General features: G+C 39.4%; 1 protein-coding gene across 1 annotated transcript; it reads left to right on the top strand.

Moving 5' to 3' along the window:
- The first annotated feature begins 11,149 nt into the window (after positions 1–11,149).
- LOC311252606 (up-regulator of cell proliferation-like) lies at positions 11,150–15,130 on the top strand. Its single transcript, XM_084345900.1, has 2 exons — positions 11,150–11,210; positions 12,584–15,130. Exon 2 carries the CDS (start codon positions 12,613–12,615, stop codon positions 15,055–15,057), a length of 2,445 nt encoding a protein of 814 aa, XP_084202026.1. The 5' UTR covers positions 11,150–11,210; positions 12,584–12,612; the 3' UTR covers positions 15,058–15,130.
- The last annotated feature ends 7,366 nt before the right edge of the window (positions 15,131–22,496 follow it).

The raw sequence follows: 22,496 nt of genomic DNA, 5'->3' as shown, positions 1-22,496 counted from the left end.
ACCACCAGGCTAGTTGTTTTGTGTTAAGCTAACCCTGTCTTGGCTGTATGGGCATACTGACATTAGTGTTGTGTCAACTGTCTCATCTACCTCTCAGCAAGAAAGGAAGCATATTCTCAAGAGGTCAAACTTTGTCTTTACATGGCACTAAAGTTTAATAAGCTGCTTTTGAATTTTCTCTTTTTTGTAAGTGACTTTATTGTACTTTCCAGTCCGCTCTTAATCCTAACGCATGAAGTACAGCAGTCTGGTAGTATAAAGTCAGTAAAAGAGGGAGATAAGGTCTGAATTAGGGGGTTGTTGAGGTGGTGGGATGGGTCATACACTGGACTTTCCTTCCAGAGATTGGAGCTCATGTCGCGTTTGTGACAAAGAGTCCAGAGTGATTTGGTTTTAAGTTATATTACTTAAGTCAGTTAATGTTTATTAACAACGTACGTCACTTATTTTTCATGATGTGAGTTACGTCACCTACGTAACTGATGTTACAAGACTTAAATAGTTATTTTAACCTAAAGTGTGAGCTTATCCTAAACCTAACCAGGTTGTTTTTGTGAGTAAACCCTAAACATTTGACAGTGTAAATAAAAATCCAAAAGTCATAATGTCATATAATGTGAATTGTTCGTCACAAGCTTTAGTTTGAAAGTCAAACTGGACATGTTATTGCTAATGTGATCGTGGAGCCCTTCATTTGTAAAAATGATGCTAGAGGAGTAAGTAGAGAGTCATAGTTTGAAGCTGAAGGCCACTGACCAAGCTGCTGTATTTGATGAGTTGGGAGAAAGAACATGTTGTCCTGTCACATCTGGTTAAAGAAAGCATTTTATTCTTTAAGTGTGAAGACACCAGTGTATATTTGTGCGATGAAAAGCTCTGATGTAAGGAAATAAAGATAGGCTACTAAACATTTCCTAAAATTGCATAATGAATTTCAGATTGAGGTCACCAAGCCCAATGCCCGGTGGATGTTTGAGTGTGAAGTCTACACAGTCCTTTGAACCCGGCATAGACTTCAAAAACCAACGGTAAGAAACAATAAATTCAGAGTTTCACCTATAAATGACTAATTTCATGTATTCATGTACTTTAGGCTGCTTTTGTGCAGGTAAAATCTTTGATGCAAGACATTTCCTTGCTCATGGTTTAAAGGAATAGTTTCACATTTTGGGAAATACTCTGATTCACTTTCTTGAAGAGGGTTAGATACAAGATTGATACCACTCTCATGTCTGTGTGTGAAGCTAGCACCAGCAACCAGATGGCTTAACAAAATGACTGTAAACAGGTGGAAAAAGCTAGCCTGGCTCTGTCTGAAGGAAACAAAAAGTCTTGCCAGTACCTCTACTGCTCATGCATCAACAGGTTGTATCTCGCTTGTTTAATCCATTAAAGATCAAAGTGTAAAGACTACACCACCAGGCTAGTTGTTTTGTGTTAAGCTAACCCTGTCTTGGCTGTATGGGCATACTGACATGAGTGTTGTGTCAACTGTCTCATCTACCTCTCAGCAAGAAAGGAAGCATATTCTCAAGAGGTCAAACTTTGTCTTTACATGGCACTAAAGTTTAATAAGCTGCTTTTGAATTTTCTCTTTTTTGTAAGTGACTTTATTGTACTTTCCACTCCGCTCTTAATCCTAACGCATGAAGTACAGCAGTCTGGTAGTATAAAGTCAGTAAAAGAGGGAGAAAAGGTCTGAATTAGGGGGTTGTTGAGGTGGTGGGATGGGTCATACACTGGACTTTCCTTCCAGAGATTGGAGCTCATGTCGCGTTTGTGACAAAGAGTCCAGAGTGATTTGGTTTTAAGTTATATTACATAAGTCAGTTAATGTTTATTAACAACGTACGTCACTTATTTTTCATGATGTGAGTTACGTCACCTACGTAACTGACGTTACAAGACTTAAATAGTTATTTTAACCTAAAGTATGAGCTTATCCTAAACCTAATCAGGTTGTTTTTGTGAGTAAACCCTAAACATTTGACAGTGTAAATAACAATCCAAAAGTCATAATGTCATATAATGTTAATTGTTTGTCACAAGCTTTAGTTTGAAAGTCAAACTGGACATATTACTGCTAACGTGATCGTTGAGCCCTTCATTTGTAAAAATGATGCTAGAGGAGTAAGTAGAGAGTCATAGTTTGAAGCTGAAGGCCACTGACAAAGCTGCTGTATTTGATGAGTTGGGAGAAAGAACATGTTGTCCTGTCACATCTGTTTAAAGAAAGATTTTTATTTTTTCACTGTGAAGACACCAGTGTATGATTGTGCGATGAAAAGCTCTGATGTAAGGAAATAAAGATATGCTACTAAACATTTCCTAAAATTGCATAATGAATTTCAGAGTGAGGTCACCAAGCCCAATGCCTGGTGGATGTTTGAGTGTGAAGTCTACACAGTCCTTTGAACCCGGCATAGACTTCAAAAACCAACGGTAAGAAACAATAAATTCAGAGTTTCACCTATAAATGACTAATTTCATGTATTCATGTACTTTAGGCTGCTTTTGTGCAGGTAAAATCTTTGATGCAAGACATTTCCTTGCTCATGGTTTAAAGGAATAGTTTCACATTTTGGGAAATACTCTGATTCACTTTCTTGAAGAGGGTTAGATACAAGATTGATACCACTCTCATGTCTGTGTGTGAAGCTAGCACCAGCAACCAGATGGCTTAACAAAATGACTGTAAACAGGTGGAAAAAGCTAGCCTGGCTCTGTCTGAAGGAAACAAAAAGTCTTGCCAGTACCTCTACTGCTCATGCATCAACAGGTTGTATCTCGCTTGTTTAATCCATTAAAGATCAAAGTGTAAAGACTACACCACCAGGCTAGTTGTTTTGTGTTAAGCTAACCCTGTCTTGGCTGTATGGGCATACTGACATTAGTGTTGTGTCAACTGTCTCATCTACCTCTCAGCAAGAAAGGAAGCATATTCTCAAGAGGTCAAACTTTGTCTTTACATGGCACTAAAGTTTAATAAGCTGCTTTTGAATTTTCTCTTTTTTGTAAGTGACTTTATTGTACTTTCCAGTCCGCTCTTAATCCTAACACATGAAGTACAGCAGTCTGGTAGTATAAAGTCAGTAAAAGAGGGAGAAAAGGTCTGAATTAGGGGGTTGTTGAGGTGGTGGGATGGGTCATACACTGGACTTTCCTTCCAGAGATTGGAGCTCATGTCGCGTTTGTGACAAAGAGTCCAGAGTGATTTGGTTTTAAGTTATATTACATAAGTCAGTTAATGTTTATTAACAACGTACGTCACTTATTTTTCATGATGTGAGTTACGTCACCTACGTAACTGACGTTACAAGACTTAAATAGTTATTTTAACCTAAAGTATGAGCTTATCCTAAACCTAACCAGGTTGTTTTTGTGAGTAAACCCTAAACATTTGACAGTGTAAATAACAATCCAAAAGTCATAATGTCATATAATGTTAATTGTTTGTCACAAGCTTTAGTTTGAAAGTCAAACTGGACATATTACTGCTAACGTGATCGTTGAGCCCTTCATTTGTAAAAATGATGCTTGAGGAGTAAGTAGAGAGTCATAGTTTGAAGCTGAAGGCCACTGACCAAGCTGCTGTATTTGATGAGTTGGGAGAAAGAACATGTTGTCCTGTCACATCTGGTTAAAGAAAGATTTTAATTTTTTCAGTGTGAAGACACCAGTGTATATTTGTGCGATGAAAAGCTCTGATGTAAGGAAATAAAGATAAGCTTCTAAACATTTCCTAAAATTGCATAATGAATTTCAGATTGAGGTCACCAAGCCCAATGCCCGGTGGATGTTTGAGTGTGAAGTCTACACAGTCCTTTGAACCCGGCATAGACTTCAAAAACCAACGGTAAGAAACAATAAATTCACAGTTTCACTTATAAATGGCTAATTTCATGTATTCAGATAACAAGATTGATACCACTCTCATGTCTGTGTGTTAGATATGAAGTTAGCACCAACAGCCAATAAGCCTAGCTTGTAGGTCATTAGCTTGTTTGCTGTTCATGCGTATGAATACAGCTTACACTCAATGCCAGGCCAGTTTTGCTGTGGTCCTGCCAAAAAACGACACCATCAAAACTCTTATAATGTTGGGTAGGACTCTTTCTATAGCCCCTTCCAAACCCCGCCAAGGTCTCTATGCCAAAGCATGACAGGCCTGCCCTGCCAACATATGGTTGCCAAGTTATGATCAGACAATTGCTGTTCTTGCTCAGGGGTTTTAGCGGACAGTCAATTGATGTTGTCATTCTTTCAGATTGGAGAGACCAGACTTGTCTTCAAAGGACATCCCTGACGACAAAATGTAAGACTTGTGACTTTAAAGTCCCTATGATGTCAAAAATCACTGTTTAATGTCTTGCTCCATATCTCAGCTCAAGACAAAAAGATGTTTTGTAGGCATTTTTAGTGGTATCTTAGAGTTAGTAACTCCCTGGAAATACATTAAAAGTGATGATGATGACTCATCTTGCACTCAATGGCAGATATTGTTTTTCCAATTAATGCTTCCTTTAGTTTATGATGCTGCCATGGATGACAAAACAATGTCGTCAGAGGAGTCTTGCTTGAGACCGGACCTCACACTACTGTACAAAAGCATAACTTTATAAGTTGTACAAAAGCCTACCTCCATGTTTTATGGAGAGGTAGTGTCAGCAATTCGGTGGTAAGTGGGTGGGGTGGTGTGGAACAAGAAACACGTAACTATGCCAAAGCAAATAGCACTTGGTTAGCCGTTTCATGGGGACTTTAATACATTGTTTTTATACCAGCAGTTGTATTTATACTAGCTGACACCATGCTCAGTTGCAAAGTGTTTCCTACTACCCAAGTTTTGCATGAAAAATGTACATACTGCACTTTTGCATGCGAGGATGATTGAATCTTGTAATATATATTAAGCGGAGGACATCAGCGTCGGTGTCTGGTTGGGAGACAGACAAGTGGTTGAAGGAATACAGTAACCTCAAGTACATTTTGGTCTCTTGTCAACATATTTGATTTTTGGAAACTTGGTGATGGAATATTTTATAATTCCTGCATCTTTGGTTTTAACATTACTGATTTTTTTCTTATCCCCTTTTATCAGAAAGAAAGCATACGGGGTGCCTCAAGCCTGGGGTGGACATGTTTCTCATTCTGTGATTCCACAATGGTATTTTTCCTGCATGTAAATTTGTCTGATAACATGCTGAATTTCTGTCTGATTAACTAGACAATCTGAAAACTGACAGACTTGAATACTGTGTGATGTGTGTAATGACTTTCAGGTGTAAGCCGCAGGGTCCTCCGCCAGTTGTGTATCCAGTACTAACAACTGATCACAGAGCCCATGATGACCAAAGATGGTAAAAATCACTGTTAACATTACTGTCTAATTCATGTGCTATTATCAAAAGAGCAGAAGGTTGATGGGTAAAAAAAATCCAACACCTTTTTTTCTTTGATGCATTCAACTAAAGTCGATGACATTTGCAAGTGCTGAGAGATGATCAGACGCAAGACAGTATCAGTGGCGTTTTCATGTAAACAATTTGTTCTCACACTTTGACAAAAACTTTCACACACAGTCTGGTGTACAGTAAACAGCAGCAAGTTCAATTGAAAAAAAAAGAGTTATGTAAAAAGCTTCATTAATATATATTTTCTGTCAACAAAAACAAAATAATACTTATGAAGTCAGGGTTGGTATGTCATTCTCATTTTTTTAATATTTGTAGAAAATCTCCAAAATTTCCCAGTACTAACATTCAAGCTTGACAGCAATGAGTACTAACAATAGAGTGGTGTAGAAATGAGTCCTAAAACCTGGAAATCAGTTATAAAGATAATTTTTAAGATATTTACACATTTTGTTCTACGACATAAAATACATCATTAAATGTCCCACAATTGAGTTAATGTGCATATGTGTCTTAGCAGTTGTTAACAAGTGGCTAAATGAGACTACAGAATTTGTCAGAGACTTTAAATGTCATCATGCTGAACATGGAGACCCATGTACTGACTTTAGTTACTATCTATTTTAACTCTTACTTTACAACTTGTAGGTTGATCACTTCACAGAAAACATGTATAATAATTGTGCAGTTAGACGCTTAGCGGCGGCGACGTTGAATTCATGCAACCGCAATGTAGTCTCTTTATAGCCTAAACATTAGCTTTTTAATTCTAGTGATTTAATTTACGCTTTGAAAGTCACAAAGTGGTGTTCATCTGTGAAGGTTTTCTTGCTGAACAAAATGTGTAAATATCATAAACTTGCCACAGAGTTTATTTTTGGCGATAATCCAAAATCCAATTAAAAAATTGTGTTGAGGGATTCCGGTTTGGCCCGCAAAAATACATCATACCAACAACACCCTATAGTCACGCTCATTATTTACAGTCATTATGATAACGTGAGACTTGAGGTACTTGGATATGGTTAGCGATGACAACGGTGCACTCACGGTACACGGCCTGCTCTACAGCAGCTTTTTAATAAAAAGTATTTATGTGTTAATTGAACCAAAATAGCTAAGAAAGCTTGTGGAATGTAGCGAAGTAGCTGCTAACACATCTCCCTGTTCGCCAGCGAGAACTATTGGGCAGTCAGTGTCTGTGAAGTCAGTTCATGTGTTTGTCTTTGGTTTGTTTGACGGTTTCTATAATCTTACCAACCGCAGCTTTAATTGCACAATTCGTTTTATAATGAGAGACACACATTCATCAGCTTTGGAAGAATTTGTTGATTGAACTGAAAGATCAAGAGCTGCATTAGTCGAGTTCAATATTTGTAACTGTACATTTATATAACAGTTTTCTGTATAATTTTCAGGATTAAGGTAAAACCCTCTCCATTTCCTGCATGTGAGATATTCGTGTCTGATGATTCAGAGGATACCATAGTCAACTTCGTCCAAAACGAAACGTAAGAAACAAGACTATATGTGATATTGTTATAAACAGTTGAATAATCGCTTGTTCTACACGGGAACAATATTTAATCAATGCATCAGAAATGATTAATGACTCAGATGAAGGCTGATTCATCCTCACTTCTTGATTCCACCTGGATGTTGCAACAGTCATTGTAATCTTCACCTTGTAATTCTTTACTGTCACATTCTGAATATGAAGGATGTACTGTGAAAAAAGAAGGCTGAGTCTTGTAGCTTTTGATTACAGATTCTTGAGATGGATGAAAAGTATGTGAAGTCTTTTTTCCTATTTTGTCTTTCAGTGATGTTCAGTTCGATGCACAGACATCATTCACATCCACCACATCTGATAGTTTATCAACCACGTCTGGATCGAGGGATTCTCTATTTGATGAGGATGATTCGTGAGACACTTTTTAAATTCAATACCTTAGTAGTGCACTATCATAAAGACTGATCAGAATCAGTGCAGCCAGGGCTGAGTCATCCTGACTCACAGCTGCGGTCAATTGAGCCGTCGTTCGCGAAAATCCAAGTGGCAGCTGATTTGACTGGGTTTTTGCAAATAATGGTTCACTTGACAGCAGCGAATAAAAAAACGTGTGTTTTACTCATGCATATAGCAGGCAAATGCAACCTATGTAGACATCCGGGTTTACGTCCTGCTTATGTGGCCCACTGAACATATACAGTAATGTTTCTCACGCTGCTCGGCCTGCAAGTTCCTGCTCGTCACATATTTTTAAATCACTTTCCTCAGCTTAAGGAAAGTTTTACAAATTTAAAACCTCCATCGATCAAAAGTTTATAACAGAAAGAGTCATAATTGATCTTGTTTGCAGTTTGCAGCTGCTTACCATAAGTGGCCACTGGGCAAAATTGGAAGCATGGTGTATATAGTATTATTGATTTATCCTGAAGTGTATCTATTACGTCAGATTTATGTGAGAGCACGACTGAAAAACGTGCTCCTCCTGTGTCTTCCCACAATACAACTTTGCTTCTTTCTGTAAGACCTGGAGTTACTAGGTCCAAACATCTAACTTTAAACGGCGTGTTCGAAGTTTGCAACACCTTTTTGTTGTCGTCTTAAAACTTAAACTGAGATGTCACCAGGATTATTTTCTGAGACATTATCAAAAAGATGATAATCACAGTCTTATTGACTCATCCTGAACGCTTACAACTTTGATATGTCATAGCACAAAGTTGAAGCTTAGTTTGAATGTAATTCATTCAGCCAGTTTTCTCACAACATAAAACATGTTTCAGTATAAGTCCTTCTTTAATTAAAGGTGCACTATGTAGTTTTGGGAAAGCAATTTTAATCAGAAGAGAAAGACCTTCATTGACTTATTTCTTATGTCCAAGCAAACTAAATAAAGAAACTCTCTTCGTAAATAATAACTGCACTTTATTTATCTGTTTGAACACAGAGAAGATGAGGAGGTGATATGTGACATCTGCTGTAATGCTCCAGCTATGAAGACCTGCCTGACCTGTAACAGCTCCTTCTGTGGGAATGATGCGCGGGACCACTACACAAAGGAAGATCTGTGGGGACACAAACTCATCGATGTGTGTCACGAAGTTGAGAGGAAGCGCTGTCTGCAACACAAAAAGCCTCTAGACTTGTTCTGCAGGACCGATCAGACTCTGATCTGCAGCAGGTGTGCACGGAAAAATCACAGAGGTCACGACATCGTCTGGAAGAGTAAACATGCAAGTCAGGTGAAAATCTTGAAAGGTGTAAATAATGTGAAAAATATCTTAATAGTGACACGCTGCATTTTACTAATTAATTCTATTCTGTTGCATGTGTGTGGTGGTGATGGATAATAGAGCTCTGGACTAACTGAGGCAGGTGAGTGAACACTTCAGAGGTACAGGCACAGTCACACATACATTTGGAATTGACTCATATGGCAATTTAGTTACAATTATCTGGGGGTACAAGCAAACACTCTGACTGGCTGGTAGTAAATGTAATACAGGAATTCTCCACTAGACAAAGCATGAGCTATATTTGAAAAAACAAATAGAGTTTCACATTAAAGGAATAGTTCACTCTAAAACAAAATTCAGTCATTATCGATTTACATCCTGCTGTGTGTGTCAAAGCTTCAAATCATGAGTGCAGGCAGATCCCTCTTGTGTTTGTGTGTCGCTTGGTCGCTCAAAGCAGGAAGTAAATACCGGTGTGTATCTATAGCGAGTCTCGTTCATCTTGTTCGGTGCGGCTTCCGTAGTGCAATCGGCTGTGAGGGAGACTCGCGTGAACGCGGAACGTGCCTCCAGGCAAATGTAGCATAGTGACTGTAAAAATGTACTAAATGACGTCGTTTCGAGTAAACTCTGGATGTCGCCACTTCAGGACACTTGGATTGCAGCGACCTTTTCTTCTCGGACACCATTTATGCTCGTTATATGGATTATCGTTACCGGAGGGTAGCCCCGCGGGTCTCCAGCTGCACTTTGAGGAATAAGAAACTACACATCTTATCAAAACTTATCAACACCATGTGGGTGAGTCTATAATGACTGAATTTTGTTTTAGAGGGAACTATTCCTTTAAGTGTTGTTGAAGTTTCCTCCCAACTAGTCAACAGTAAAAAGAGTGCTGTCTCCAATGATTTTATGACAGGCTGTAGAGAGATAGACTTTGTTCCAAAGTTTAAAAGCATATCGCGTCACATAGCTGGGCAAAGGTAAAAACCATAATTTTTTTTATGTGGTATTGTACAGTACAGCAGCGGTTCCAAGTACCTTTGTATATATCTATCTATTTATCTATCTTGATAATATTCACAATAGATTTCTACATCTTTATAGCCAGTCACTAAGAACACAGACTGATACATAAATGTGTGATACTGTAGTACTTTATTAAAATGGATGCTAAAATCATAATTTACTGAGTGAACCATTTGTAATGAGGCTGAAGCAGACACACAAGCAAATATATTATACTCTGCAATAAAACTCAGAATTTTAATATTTACAATATTAATGGGGTAATAATAAAAACTGAGTTTTTATTATTACCCCATTAATATTGTAAATATTAAAATTCTTTGTATACAACAGTAAAAAGAGTGCTGTCTCTAATGATTTTATGACAGGCTGTAGAGAGATACGACTTTAAAATAATTGTATTTTTCTTTTCAATAACTGAAAAAACAAGCTCCTCTTAGAGGACAATAAGGTCCCCAGAACACTATTTGAAGCTAGAAAGTTGGCAGGGTCCGCCAAACATAAACAAAGTAAAACAGTATGAAATTGTGTTGCCCTCTAAGGTCAGTTTGTTTATAAAGTGTATTCAGTCATGAAAGCGAAGGGAGTTTATTTATTTAGTTTGTTTGGACATAAAAAATCAGTCAATGAAGATCTTTCTCTTCTGATTAAAATGTCCTCCCCCAAACTGCATCGTGCACCTTCAACTGAATTCTTTTCAAAAGTTTGGATTTGCAACAACCATTATACCTGAAATGTCCTACTTCATAGACAGAACATGCATTAGAGGGAGAGCTCAGTGTGCAGCATTAGAAAGTGTTTTACACATGATCATGTTCGGTCATTGGGTTTAATATGACTGTAAGAATGACACAAAAGATTTCTTGTGCTGTCTTATGTTTGACAGTGGTGCCCCCTCCTGGTGAGATCAAGTTCCTGTCAGTGAAACCAAACTCTGTAACCCTAAGCTGGGAATGCCCGAAGGGACTGGAGGGGCCTGTGAGCTTCAGAGTTACGTGGGGCTCCTCTGTGAAAGTGGAAGGTTGCTTCATCATCAGAGGTTTTAATAAAACTGAAATAAACAACCTCCAACTTGGACAAAAGTATTTCTTCAGTGTGGCCACACAAGACAAGGATGGCAATTTAAGTGAATGTGTCAAGGCATCTGTTATGACAGGTAATAAAAGAGATGCTAACACACTTCATGTTTCTTTTACTGCATTGTGTTCATATTTCATTCACACACATTTATTTCAAATACCTGCTCTCTTGCAGCGATGCCAGCCCCTCGACACTTGAAAAAAGGACATTCAGAGGCCACAGCTCTGTCTTTAAAATGGACAAAAGGAGAAAACATGGAGGGAATTCCACATCAGTTCCTCATAACCCTCACAAGTCCAGGGAAAGATTTGTTAGCAGCACACACAGAAGACTGCTACAAGACGTTCTCTGATTTAGAGCCAGACACAGAGTACGTCATCTCTGTTTCTACAGTGCTGGGCGATGCATGCAGTGAGCCAGTCTCTACAACTATACACACAGGTGAGAGTTATATCACATGCTTTTTTTAAAAAGTATAAAACACTGTCCATACTGTAAATACTGTACATTCATTGTCATTTAAATAATAAACTTCAGAAACTGAAATAATGGCAGAAACACAACCTGTAACTTTTCTTACAGTAATATATTTACATATAGTATTATAAATATACCTGATTATATATATTTTAACTTTAATGATACTAATACTACTATATTTTTAAGGAAGGGTAGGTTTTATTGAGTATGATAAATAAATCCAGCAGTGATGGAATGTTACTGAGTACGTTTAATCGAGTACTGTACAGTTTCAATGTACTTGAGTGTTTCCATTTTCTACTGCTTAATATTTCCACTAGAAAATAGTGTAAATTTTACTACTATATATATAAATGATTCCAATAATCAGAAAAACGCTGAATAACAACAACAAACAAAAATCTTAGTTTTTAATTAATTAACACACAATGAAATTCTTTGTAAACAATTTACTAAGCAATTGAAAAGTTTTATAATAGGGCTGTCAATCCACTGAAATATTTGATTAATCGCATGTTGTCCATAGTTACTTTTATCATGCTTGCTTTATGCAAATGTATGTATGTTGACAACAATCCAAAACAATGACAAATACTGTCCAGAATAATCTCAAAGGTACTTCATGCTCAAAAATGAACAGGGCAAACCCAAACCAAACAATCAACAACAGATGGGCATACTGACCTGAGTGTAACATTCCTAAGTGCTAAATCGTAGACAACTGGACCTGTTTTAGTTTCTTGAAGACGTTGCACCTCTCATTCAAGAGGCTTCTTCAGTTCTAACTAACTGGAGGGGAGTCGAAGGCTTCTAAACTCGGTGTGGGAGTGTCCTTACAGAGTTGTTAAGGACACTTGTGAGCTCTGTGTTACAGAGTCATTAGGGCCACTTGTAGGTCATTGACCCTACCGGCCTCTATGTGGGTTGTTAGGGCTAGGTGAGCCCGGGTGTGAATGGTTGTTAAGCTGTCTGCGGAGGGAGCTCAGTACAGCATTACATGTTGATGAAAGGTAGTGTCCTAGGCCTCCTCCTCTGTTCAAAGACAGTCGTTCCAGTTTGACACGGATGGATTCTTTTACTCCAGACCTCTTGCGGACGTCAAATTCAAAATTTGACGTCTGCAAGCCCAATTTGATGACTTCATCAGGAGTTAGATTTAACATAGCTCCTCAGAGCCATGTAAAAAAAAAAAAAGGAGACACGCTGAGAAGCACTCTCTGTGATGAGTGTACTGATCTTCAGTTCTTCATCTTGAGTATTTTTGTGTAACTAATAGACCGAAAGCAAAGTGTTACATCCTGTACATTGATTTATCTCTTTGTGTTGATTTACAGAGCCATGTCTAAGGGAGGTGCTGTCAAAGATGGGACATGAAGACAAGTATGAAGACAAGCTAACATTGAGCACCGTTCTGGAGATCAATCAAAATGAAATGTCAGATAACAACCTTGACACTGCTGAGTCACTTCCTGAGGCTTTTTTGAAGAAACTTACAATGTTGAATGCAAATGCTAGAAGTTTCACATGTGGTTCCCATGAAGCGATCACAGACAAAAGCAATGCCATTAATCCCCTTGACATGATTGTTGCGCTGCTTCTCTGTTCAGACAGTTTCCTTCAGCAGTACATAGTTCTGAAAATGGCACTCTGCCAGTTTGCTGTCCCGCTCTTGCTGCCCAACTATGAAACAAGACAAATCACATTGATGCTGTGGTCCATGCGTGAAATTGTCAGAACCTTCAGTCCCTCAAACCTGGCATTCGGAAAGTTAAGCTGTGTAGAAAGAATTGTGCTCTGTGATATTCCTCTGGTGTCATTCGTCAGGCTGGGCAGGACGATCTTGTCCAAGTCTCAGATGCTGAACAAACTGCTCAGTAACTCGCAGCAGTGCCACGACCCGTTCTATCATCGTAACATGGTGTGCGGTGATGTTCCCAGGAGGATTTCAGAAGGGCTCGTTGAAATCAGCTGGTACCTCCCATGTGGGGACAGGAAAGTAGACAGATTCACTGAGCCACTGGCTGTCGCCAACCTCAGAGGAGACATTAGGGCCTTTGACAAGCAATTCTCATTCCTCTGCCGGACATCTTCAGCTGTTTACATCTTCTGTGATGAATCAGAGGCTGATTTCTTAAAGAATCTGAAAGGAAAAGATGTGAAAGCAAATCTCATTGTGATAAGCAGTGGACAGGGGAAGACCTTTACACTCCAAATGTTGACGTTGAAACCAAGTTTAAAGAAAACTAATGTGAGCCAAAAGAAAAAGACTGAAACTGAGCTGATCAAAGCCCTCCAGGAATCAGTCTCTAAGTTGCTAGAAAACCGTCCAAACAAATTGTCGGTAGCAAATCTGGCTGACAGTGCTCAACACTGTGAAATCCTGGTTGATGAGGATACTGATGAATGCCAGGATGCAAGGAAGAATGTGGGTAAAATCACTGAACACATCACTAATACCTCTGAGTTCAAAGACAAACATCTGGCTTCCCAGGGGCACATCTGGAAAGCGCTCTCATGGCTGGAAACTGAGTGCTGGAGACTGCGTAAAGCTGGCAACCGGGACACTGAAGAATACCGCAAGTCTTTGAAAACAAAAGAAAAGGTGCTTAGAAGGAAACAACTAAGATTTGAGATGACACCTGTTATGTCAAACTTCCTTCGTGGTGTGGTCATCTCAGAAGTGCAACGTTACTTTTTCCTCAAATGGCTGGAAATGGATCTGGACAACCTGTCCTGGAACCAGCTGCCAGCTCTGCAGGATCGATACAAAGAGCTTAGCCAGAAATTTCCACAAGATACAGAAAAAATTGCGGAGATTGACAAGCAAATATCTGCTTGCTCTTTACGCCTGGAGCACTTTTTTCGAGAGTGTGGGCAGCTGTATGAATGTGCGAGTCACCTGCCAGACTACAGCTCCCAGAAAAAAATCATGGAACAACTCCCTGCACTGTGCGCTCAGATGCTACTGGATGGTTTCCCTCTTGAGCTCGTTGATGGAGATGCAGCAAACATCCCGATTAAATGGATCACTGAGGTGCTTACTGAGCTACACTACATAATGCAGTCCAACAGTAAGCTCAAAGTCATTACTATCATCGGAGCTGAAAACTCAGGAAAATCAACTCTGCTAAACACCATGTTTGGCGTCAGGTTTGCCGTCAGCAAAGGAACATGCACCAGAGGGGCGTCCATCCAACTGATCAATGTCAACAAAGACATCAGAGAAGAGCTGGGGTGCGACTGCATCATGATCATCGACACTGAGGGACTGAAACCACATCAGATGGTTCAAGATGATCACAGTCACGAACGTGATAAGGAAGTAGCAAGCCTTGCTGTGGCACTAAGTGATGCCACAATCGTCAACGTTTCCAGGGACGACTCAAGTGAGCAAGACATCTTGAAGATGGTGCTTTATGCTTTCACAAGGTTAAAGGATGTGAGATCGAAGCCACTCTGCCATTTTGTTCATACTGACATGTATGAGACGCCTACTGCAAAGAGGAACAATAGTAAAGTAGTAAATTGGTGGGAAAAGCTCAATGTGATCATCCGGAAGGACATTAGGATGAAGAAGGCAAAAATCAACAGGATCTCAGATGTGGTGGAGTTTGATCGAGACACTTGCAGCTGGCACTTTCCTTCGGTTTGGCATGGAACTCCACCGATGGCTCCTTTCAGTGTTGACTATAGTGAGACTGCTCACGCCTTGAAAAAGCGTCTATTAGGTGACCTCAAAAAGTGCCAGGCAAGGGGTGATCTGATGCACTTCATCGGGACGGTGGAAAAGTTCTGGAAGGCTCTATGAGAAGTGAAGCTGTATCAGTGCCAATAGTGGAAAGTGGTGTGAACACAGAAAAGCGGAAGCAGAATAATTTCATAGAAGCAGATATAACATTTTATTAACAAATTGGAACCCAGTTAAATTAAAGCAGAAATAGACTACTTTTGATCTTTCCCTGTGATCTTTCATCACAGAGTTTCTCTGTGGTATTACTGTTTTTGCCACTGTCAAAAAAACAGCATTAGCAACAGAGAAAAACACCAGTTGTATTAATAAGTAGGCAGGTTTTGTTACTTACTGATCTGGTAGAAAGAATGCTGGTTTTGAACTGTTTCAAGACCCGGCGGTATCAGCAGGGAAACAGACTTTTTCACAACACCGGAGCTCTCCATGGAGCGAATGCCCATCTGTTCATTTAAAAAAAAAAAAAAGAGACTTAAAGGGAACCGATCTATTCTACAGCCATTACAATGAGCATTTTCTTCAGAATGATAAGTTAAAGCAAAAAAGTTGTCTATTGCCAGTTCAAAAAGGGGACAATAAATCAGTATATTTTCACTCATTCACTTTTTTTTTATTCAAAATGCAGTTTTTGTATGACATGACATGTTGAAAACTACAAATAAAACATTAAACCCTATGATTGCATAAACTAAACATGTACCTTGAGATTGTCATGTTCCATCTGAAAAGGGCAACAGAGGTATGGACATACACTTGATGTGTACAGATGTGTAGCAGTCACCAAAAATTATCATGTTATTGTTATCAAACCTTTATCAAAAAGATGTTTGACAATAAAAATTACAGTATCTGCAACAATTTTGTTTGTTTGCTTTGATTCATTTACATCAAAAGTGCACATCTGAAGATGATGCTAAGTAATTGATATGTGTATGAATTTATTTGGTAGTTTGTACAAACATTTTGTATAATAATATGTATATATAATCTCATTTACTTGCTCTCTCATTAGGAAAGGACTCGCTTTTGCTGTCTACTCTACAGTAATATCACACAGTCAGTCAAAACAATTTAGATGTGGCATCATTAGCATCATTAACATCATGACAATAAATCTCATTTATATTCATACACCTCTCTCCAAATCAGGTCAGGTAACATACTAAACTGCACATTTAAAGTTCACCCAAATTTGGAGAGAAAAAAACCCCTCAGAAATCTCAGAGACAGGGCAACTGAACACCTAAACTAGAGTTACAGCTAACCCTAACTCCTAACAGTATATAATTATATTTATATTCAAATTTAAATTTACTTCTAACGAGAATGCCCACCAACCCTTTACAATCTCTTTTTACATGTTTTTTTTTGTGATCAAATGTTTTATTAGAATTTGAAAGGCATCTTTATACATTCAACAGCACAGCAGCAGTCAAAAGAGAATACTCAACACAAACGGTCAGCAGAATATAGGAAGGATAACCAGCCTCTAAAAAGTACGCATGTGAAGTAAATTAAAAATACATTCACCAAAAAAAAAAAAAAAAAAAAAAAAAAAATTAATAACGTTCACCATCTACCAGAAGGGGTATGTACATACTTTCCCGCATAATTTAGGCGACACATCAAATAATACACACAGACATACAATATATAGGCCTACATACAAACAAGTAGTTACAGTAAGGGATACTGAATGAGGTGGCAAATAAAACATAAATGGGAAAAAAAATTTTTTTAAATAATAAATAAATAAATAATGTATACATATATATATACATACACATACATACATACACACATATATATATATACACACATCCACATATATACACACATACACACACATAATAATAAAGGAGAAAAAAAAAAAAAATAATAATAATAATAATTAAAAAAAAAAAAAAAAAATAATAATAATAATAATAATAAATTAGTTAAACATAAAAAAACAATACAATTAATAGGTAAATAAATCAGGCAAAATGTTACATAAGCAAAGAGATAAAGTGCTACTGATGTTGAAAGTCTTACAACCTAGCTAAATATACCAAACTGTTAGATACCATTAATAATTTGTAAAGGACATAATACGAAACCCAACAGGGAACATTAACCAAAGAAAACAGGACCAGAGGGGGGGTTGGGGGGGTGGGGGTCATATCAAAAGGCCTTTGAGATCCTCTACTGTCTGAGCCCAGCACATTATCACTTCCTCCTTTGCCCCATGGATGCGTGCTGTAGACAGTTCCAGATGCGCAACATCTATGAAAATAAGCAGCCACTGTCGCCGAGTTAGTGTATGAGGAGGTTTCCACCTGGTTGCAACCATCTTTTTAGCGGCTGTCAGGCCAGCCAGAAACACCCGCTTTTGGGATTTTCGTAGTTTCAGCTGAGAGAGATCATTTAAAATAAAAACAGATGGGGACAATGGGACAGGGATGGACATTAATGAGGACAGTTCTCCCCCTACCATTTTCCAAAAATTAGCAACACCTGGGCATTCCCAAATCATGTGGAAAAAGGTACCTACTGTGCCTGGAAAACATAGTGTACAGTTTGGGTTATCTTTAAATTTCATACTGTGAAGTTTACGAGGAGTCATATATGTTCGGTGAATGAAATTTAAATGGATCTGTTGGTGGTCAGGATTTCTGGATGACTGTTTAACCGCATCCCAGACACCATGCCAGCTGAAGTCAGGGTTCAGGTCGGGGATATGTGCCCGCCAAGACGCATCCACTGGAAGAGCAACATATGAATTTTCCAGGAAATAGCGATACAATTTAGACACAGTTTTTCGTGATTCCCGGGCCTGACGCAAAACCTTGAGCAAAGAGTGTTCCTCCAGTGGACCCTGCCATGGTACCCCATATGTCTTCATGGTTGTTCTTAGTTGCAGGTAGAAATAAAAAGTGGAATGTTGTAAATTAAACCGGAATGTGAGTTCTTCAAAGGAGTATAGGCCCCTGTCTCCAAATATGTCACCAAGGGAGTGAATCCCCTTGTCGTACCACTGGCGACATTGACCAAACTTAATTGGGGATTTACCAATCAACAAACGATCATTATAAAAAATAGGTGAATAAGGGTTCCAATTAGATGAAATGCCACACGTTTTTTCTGCCGCCCTCCAGACTGCTAATAAGTGAGACACAATGGGCCCAAAGCGGACTTGAGATTTTCTTATGGGAATATTAGAGAATAAGATTTCATTCAGTTTCAATGGAAGAACCATATTCTCTTCCAGAGCACGCCATGAAGTCTCGATTCTATTGTCAAACCAGCTGATCAAAGGGCGCAGAGTGAAGGCCCAGTGATATAGCTTAGGGTTAGGCAGTGACAGTCCCCCGTCAGCTCTATCTCTCTGTGCTGTGGATAATCTGAGACGAGGGCGCTTACCATTCCATACAAAGTTAGACATTATCTGCTGGACCTTGTCCCAAAAACGTGGGGGAGGTGGTAAAGGCAGCATCGCACTCACAAAGTTAATCCGGGGAAGCACATTCATTTTAATAATAGATATACGAGACCTAAGAGAGTTTGGCAGCGCAGCCCATTTATCAAGATCACGGGTAATGTTGGACAAGGTTTCTTCATAGTTGGTTTTGACAGTGGTCTGTAATGATGAGCCAATCTTAATGCCCAAATACTTAAACTGGTTGACTACTGGTATATTCGCAGGTAAAGTTATATTTCTCATTTGGTCATTCAGAGGTAAGAAAGCTGACTTCGTCCAATTTATTCTGTACCCAGATATATCACTGAAACATTGGAAAATAGACAGAACATTAGGTAGGGACTGCTGAGCGTTTCCTAAATACAAGAGGATATCATCCGCATACAAAGATATGTAATGTGTGGTCCCACACACAGTGATTGGAGTGATATCTTTAGCCATTCGGATTGTCTGAGCCAGAGGCTCCAGAGAGAGTGCGAACAGAAGTGGACTCAACGGGCATCCCTGTCTGGAACCCCTTGCAATGTTAAACAAGGAGGAACAAGTTCTACCTGTTAGGACCATAGCTGTTGGATTGGTATATAAAACTTTAATCATATGTATGAAATGAGGCCCCAACTCAAAAACCTCCAGTACTGACCAGAGATACTGCCACTCCAAACGGTCAAATGCTTTCATAGCATCTAATGAGAAGACAGCTGAAGGTAGTGGTAGTGAGGAGGCCCTGTGTATGATATGTATTAATCTCCTCATATTATCTGATGACTGCCTGGATCTAATGAATCCTGTTTGGTCACAATTAATAAGTGTTGTCATAAAAGGTTGGAGCCTACGTGCAAGGAGCTTAGCATAAATTTTTATATCAGCATTTAAAAGGGATAAAGGTCTATAATTGGCACATTCAGAAGGGTCTTTATCTTTTTTTAGCAACAGTGAAATGATAGCTATATTCACATCTCTAGAGAAGGAGCCTTTCTCCAAGGAGGTCTGTATCATATCAAGAAGTAAGGGGCCCAGACTATGCCAGAAAGTTGTGTAAAATTCTGGGGGGATCCCATCCAGACCAGGTGATTTACCCCTGCGCATATCATCAGCTGCTGCCTTAAGCTCCATTAAAGTAATAGGGGCGTTTAAACTTTGGGAACCATCGTCTGTCATTCTGGGTAATTGGATGGAACTCAAAAATTTGTTGCATGCATCTTTATTGTGAGAAACCTCTGAGCTGTACAAGTCAGCATAGAAACTACGGAAAGAAGCATTAATTTCGGAGGGTTCTGTTAACATATGACCGTCATTTGATCTAATGGAGGTGATGTCAGAGAATTGTTCATTAGCCTTCAGCCTTAGCGAGAGTAAATGACTGGGTCTGGCTCCATTAAAATAATATGTTTGCCGTGTTTTATGTATCAAGAATTCAGCGCGCCGTTTGAGAATAGCATTAATGTCTTTTTTCACCAGGTCATACTGTAATGCAACCTGATCATCAAATTGTTGTTGTAATAAGTTATCCAATGTTGAGAGTTTGCGCTCCAGCTCAGAGAGTCTGGATGAGCGGGCCTTCCTTAGATTAGATGCATACAGTGTAGCATTATTTCTAATAAAACCTTTTACAGCGTCCCAGAGTATTCTCGGGTCAGTAACTGAGCCCTTATTTATATTAATGAATTCACTAAGTTGGGCCATAAACTGAGTTCTAAAAAACTCGTCACGGAGTAAGGTAGTATTAAAACGCCATTTAGGTGCCCGCAATGGGGTGGAGCGAATCAAGACAAGAGCAACCACTGCCTTATGATCTGAGAGAGTAACTGGCAAAAGAGTAACCTCTATAATTTTCTGAAACATGCCTCTAGAGGCAAAAATAAAATCAATTCGTGAAAAGGACTTGTGCCTTGCTGATAGATGAGTAAAATCTCTGGAAGTAGGATTTACCATACGCCACAAATCCACCACACCAATGTTATTTGACCAAGAGCGTAAGGCTTCGGAGCTCTGTTTTTGCTCTTTGTTTTCAGATTGTCCAGATCTATCAAGAGAGTGGTCCACTACAGCGTTGAAATCAGCACCTATGATGAACTTAAAGTCTGAGAGGTCCAACAGAATTTTAGTTATCTGTTCATAGAAATGTGAATCAAAGGTATTAGGAGCATAGAGCGATACAAGTGCAATGTCTGTGTTTTCTACATGAATTTTGGCGATAGCTATTCTGCCTTTATTGTCAGACCACGTATCCAGCAATTTAAAGCGCAAATTACGACGGCAAATAATTGCTACTCCTTTGGTTTTATTAGTGGCAGAAGAATGAGCAAGTACCCGGAAAAATCTGTTAGATAAACGATTCACATCACGTCTGACAATATGAGTTTCTTGTAACATAGCAATATGGGCTCCTTGTTTACGAAGGAAGTCTAAAATAGCAACTCTTTTCACTGAGTTATTTAAACCCCTTGCATTGAGACTCAGGACTTTCAACTGGAGTCCATCAGCCATTACAATATAAAAATTGAAGCAAAAGGAGGGCAGAGGAATTGAAGGCTATGGAGATAAATCTCGGGCTGGGGAAGGGGAGGCGGAAAGGAAAGCCCCTGGGCCTGCAACAACTAAGGAACCTCTGAACAACACAAATAGAAACACAAAACAAGGAGAAGACAAGAACACCCATGTCTGTAACTCCTATGGAGAGAGAGAGAAAAAAAAAAAGCTAACTTTACCTATCGCTTCTAAAACACAGGGAAGTAGCAAAAAACACTACTTAATCTAGTTTAGAAAACAAAAACAAAAAGGGGGACTTAATTAATCAAATAAACCCCAAAAGGTGGCCATCTCCCCCGCTCGGATGGCTAACTGAAGTGCAGTCTTAAGTCATGGAAAACAATAAACCAGAATCAATAATAAACAAAGAAATACTAGCAGTAAATGAACAAAGGTACTTGAAATTATGTGCAAATGTAAAATAAATAGATAAGTAAATAAATGTGATGAGTGGGGAGCAGGGCACTAAAGTTAAGTGACTGACTCACCAGCTGCCAGCAGTACAAAGATAGGCAGATAACAGGACGATTCACATGTTACCATCCATAAATGTCTTTGCGTCCTCTGGGTCTTTGAATGACTTCTGTACACCGTTTACCTTGAATGCCAGCACCGCAGGAAAGTTCATCTGGAAACGGATGTTTCGCTTAATAAGCTCGGCGCAGACAGGGTTGAAAGCTCTACGAGCAGACCGGACCAATGGAGGGATGTCAGGAGCGAAGCGGATAGACTGGCCGTCATACTGGATGGACCCTTTGCGTCTTGCTGCAGACATTATCATGGCGACATCTCTGGAACGATGGATCTTGACAATGACAGGGCGAGGGCGACCCTCCAAAGGTGGCCCGAGACTTCGATGTGCGCGGTCAATTGAGATGGATTGGACCGGTAGCTCCAGCACCCTGGGAATGAAACCTTCAAAGAAACCAACCGGATCACTTCCTTCGATCGACTCCTTGATATTTAAGATTCTGATATTGTCTCGCCTGGAGCGACCCTCTAAATCTGTAACTTTAGCTGTCAGTTCTGCATTTACTTTTTCCATCGCGGTTAGTTTCCTCTTCAGCGGAGTAACGTCGTCTTCCAAGGCGGAGACACGGGACTCGTATTCGGTCTGACTTGCAGCGAGGGAGTCGGTAGTCGCCGCTATCTCGTCAATGCGCTTCACCATACCGTCAACTTTTTCCTCCAGTCTGGATTCGAAGCTGGTGAAGACTTGCTGGAGCATTGTTTGCGTCCGCCTGCCTTCTTCGGCAACGACAGTGGCAATGTGTTTAAGCAGCGCTTCAGATGAAAGTTCAGGTGACACGCTATTAGCGTTAGCAGCATGCTCAACGCTAGCGTTAGCTTCACTGGATTCAACAGGATCTTCTGCCGTATCCCGAGGCTGGTCAAGTTTGTGGTGTCTTGCAGGCTTCGGCATTGCGAAGTGAAGTTCAGAAAACAATTTGATAGGTTTTTATGCTGGTTCAGCTGGCGAAGGATAAGTTAAATTGTTCCGAGCGGAGGA

This window comes from Pagrus pagrus, assembly GCF_965226575.1.
Source record: "Pagrus pagrus genome assembly, chromosome: 2".
Taxonomy (NCBI): Eukaryota; Metazoa; Chordata; class Actinopteri; order Spariformes; family Sparidae; genus Pagrus; species Pagrus pagrus.
This window is presented reverse-complemented; position numbering and strand designations above follow the sequence as displayed.

What these genes read in the sequence shown, in the direction of transcription:
- LOC311252606 (XM_084345900.1), top strand. Translation starts at nt 12,613, where the DNA reads ATGGGACATGAAGACAAGTATGAAGACAAGCTAACATTGAGCACCGTT.